General features: G+C 44.7%; 1 protein-coding gene across 1 annotated transcript; it reads right to left on the minus strand.

Moving 5' to 3' along the window:
• Positions 1-217: 217 nt before the first annotated feature.
• On the minus strand, positions 218-1,180 carry LOC124087658 (olfactory receptor 7C2-like). The gene has a single exon (XM_046436640.1). It carries the CDS (start codon positions 1,178-1,180, stop codon positions 218-220), a length of 963 nt encoding a protein of 320 aa, XP_046292596.1.
• Positions 1,181-2,413: the final 1,233 nt, after the last annotated feature.

The raw sequence follows: 2,413 nt of genomic DNA on the forward strand, positions 1-2,413 counted from the left end.
GTACATAATTGCAAAAGAAAAAGCTCAGCTCTATTCATGCAAAATGACAACTATTGTTTAGATAGCATACAGGTAAATCAATATGTTGCATTATGAACAGTTCTGAGGCTGGAATGAGCCCAATGAGTGAAAATGAGATGTACTAAAATATATAAAGCAGAGGTAACCACAGCTGGATGGAAGGGGTGAGGTTCTCTAGTATGGTGCACACTGTGACTCAGGAGAGATGGGCATCAAACCTTTCACTGAGAAGCACCATCTTGGTGAGGACTCTCCCCAGGGCCACCTTGATGTCCCTGTTCCTCAGACTGTAGATGAAAGGGTTCAGCATGGGGGTGACCATGGTGTACATCACTGAGGCCATCAGATTCATCGTAGAAGACTGTGTGGCTACAGAACTGAGGTAGACCCCAAGGCCAGTGCCATAGAACAAGGAGACCACCAGGAGGTGAGACCCACAGGTGGAGAAGGCTTTGTACTTGCCTCTGTCTGATGAGATCCTTAGGATGGAGGAGAAAATCTGAGAATAGGAGAGGAGGATGCCACTGAGAGGGAAGACACCCAGGATGATGGCCACAGTGTACACCACTATGTTGTTGATGAGTGTGTCAGAGCAGGCGAGCTTGAGGACTGCAGGAAGATCACAGAAGAAGTGGGGGATTTCTATTTTTGTACAAAAGGACAGCTTCAAGGTGGTCAAGGTCTCTGGCAGGGAGCCCAGAATACTGACCATCCAGGACCCCAGAGCCATGAGCAGACAAAGCTGTGGGTTCATGATGGCCATGTAGTGCAGGGGGTGACAGATGGCTACGAAGCGGTCATAGGCCATCACTGTCAGGAGAAAGTTGTCCTGGCATCCAAACACAAAGAAGAAGCATATCTGTGAGACGCAGCCTGCAAAGGTGATCCCTTTGCTGTGAGTGTGGATGTTCCTGAGAGCCTTGGGGATGGTGGTGGAGGTGAAGCCAATGTCAGCCAGGGACAGGTTGGAGAGGAAGAAGTACATGGGCGTGTGCAGGTGGGAGTCTGAGATGACAGCCAGGATGATGAGCAGGTTTCCCGTGACTGTGACCAGGTAGATGGTCAGAAGCAAGCCAAAGAGGAGGGATTGCAGGTCGGGGTCATCTGTGAATCCCAGGAGGACGAAGTCTCCAGCTCCTGTTTGGTTTCCTCTTTCCATGGTGTTTGTTGTTTCCCGAAGAGGGAGAGAAGGAACTCCAAATTCACTCCAGCCAGAAGCTAGGCTGGCTGAGGGAGAAACACTGCAAATTGAAAGCCAGACTCAGCAACTTATAAAGGTCCTGTCTTAAAAGAAAAAATAGAAAATCACCTGTGCGTGTATTCAGTGGTTAAGTGTCTCTAGGTTCAAACATCGGTAACCCCACACCAAAAAAAGAAATAATTCGAAATAGAGATTCCCCAGGATGCCCCAATGTCTTTTATTGAAACCTTGGGAACTCAAGAAATCATTTATTTTGTTTTATCATTGGGTCTCTTTTCTGACAAGTTTCAATTACCATTTTTAATCCCCCAAACAATGAAAGGAACAAAACCTGCGTTTATGTCAGTGGTTCTCATATGGTGTCCCCAGGAGTACCCACCTGGGCATCACCTGGAATCTTGCTGAAATGTGCATTCTCATGCACACCTCACCTGACCACCTGAACCTCTTGCTGTAGGTGTGAAGCTGCCCTCTGTGTCTTGAGAAGCCCTGTCAGGATTCGGAGGCTCACTCCTGCTTAGGAACCAGGGCTCTGGACCTTGTCTGCATCCCTACCCAATCCTCGTTCCCCAGGTGCTCTGCTGCGTTCTGCCTCATGCTCATGGGAATGAGCATCTCCTAGTTCCAGGCAGGTTGCTTCATCACGGGAAGGCTCTCTGTTACTGTGCTGCTTCTCTGTGATTTCCTCATGTCCTTCCTGTGGATGTGTGTGGTCCTTCTGCAAGAAATCTCAACAGCCTCTGTGATTATTATTCTTGTTTGTATTTCATTTTAATTACCACTTTATATAGATTAAAGAATCATAGAATTTTAAGTACAGAAATCCTAGGTTTTCTAAATGTAGCATGAATCTTAAGCACATTTTATTTTCATCACATCAAATATTCCATGAAGGGGAAATGGCTCTTCATATCTTGCCCTTTCTGGATGTTAGATTTCCTAATTTTCTCTATGAGGAAGGCAGTTAAGATTAATTTTAAGTTTATATTTTCCTGTCTTATGATAATCTGCAAATGATTTCTGACAGTTTTTTAAAATTGAGTTATTTTTTTCTGGTGTATTCATATAATTGATTGACTAAAACTGACTATTATCAGGCTGCCAGATTCTTCTTTTAAAAAATTGTCTATTTTCATCATATCAAGTAGAAAAAGTCACCTAGAGTGGCTTCTATTGGAATTTTATTTCTAG

The sequence above is a fragment of the Marmota monax genome, unplaced genomic scaffold (genome assembly GCF_021218885.2).
Source record: "Marmota monax isolate L192 unplaced genomic scaffold, Marmota_monax_Labrador192_F-V1.1 WCK01_AAM20220418_F8-fsc00021, whole genome shotgun sequence".
Taxonomy (NCBI): domain Eukaryota; kingdom Metazoa; phylum Chordata; class Mammalia; order Rodentia; family Sciuridae; genus Marmota; species Marmota monax.

Excerpts from the sequence above, each read along its gene's own strand:
- LOC124087658 (XM_046436640.1), bottom strand. The coding sequence starts at position 1,180 with ATGGAAAGAGGAAACCAAACAGGAGCTGGAGACTTCGTCCTCCTGGGA.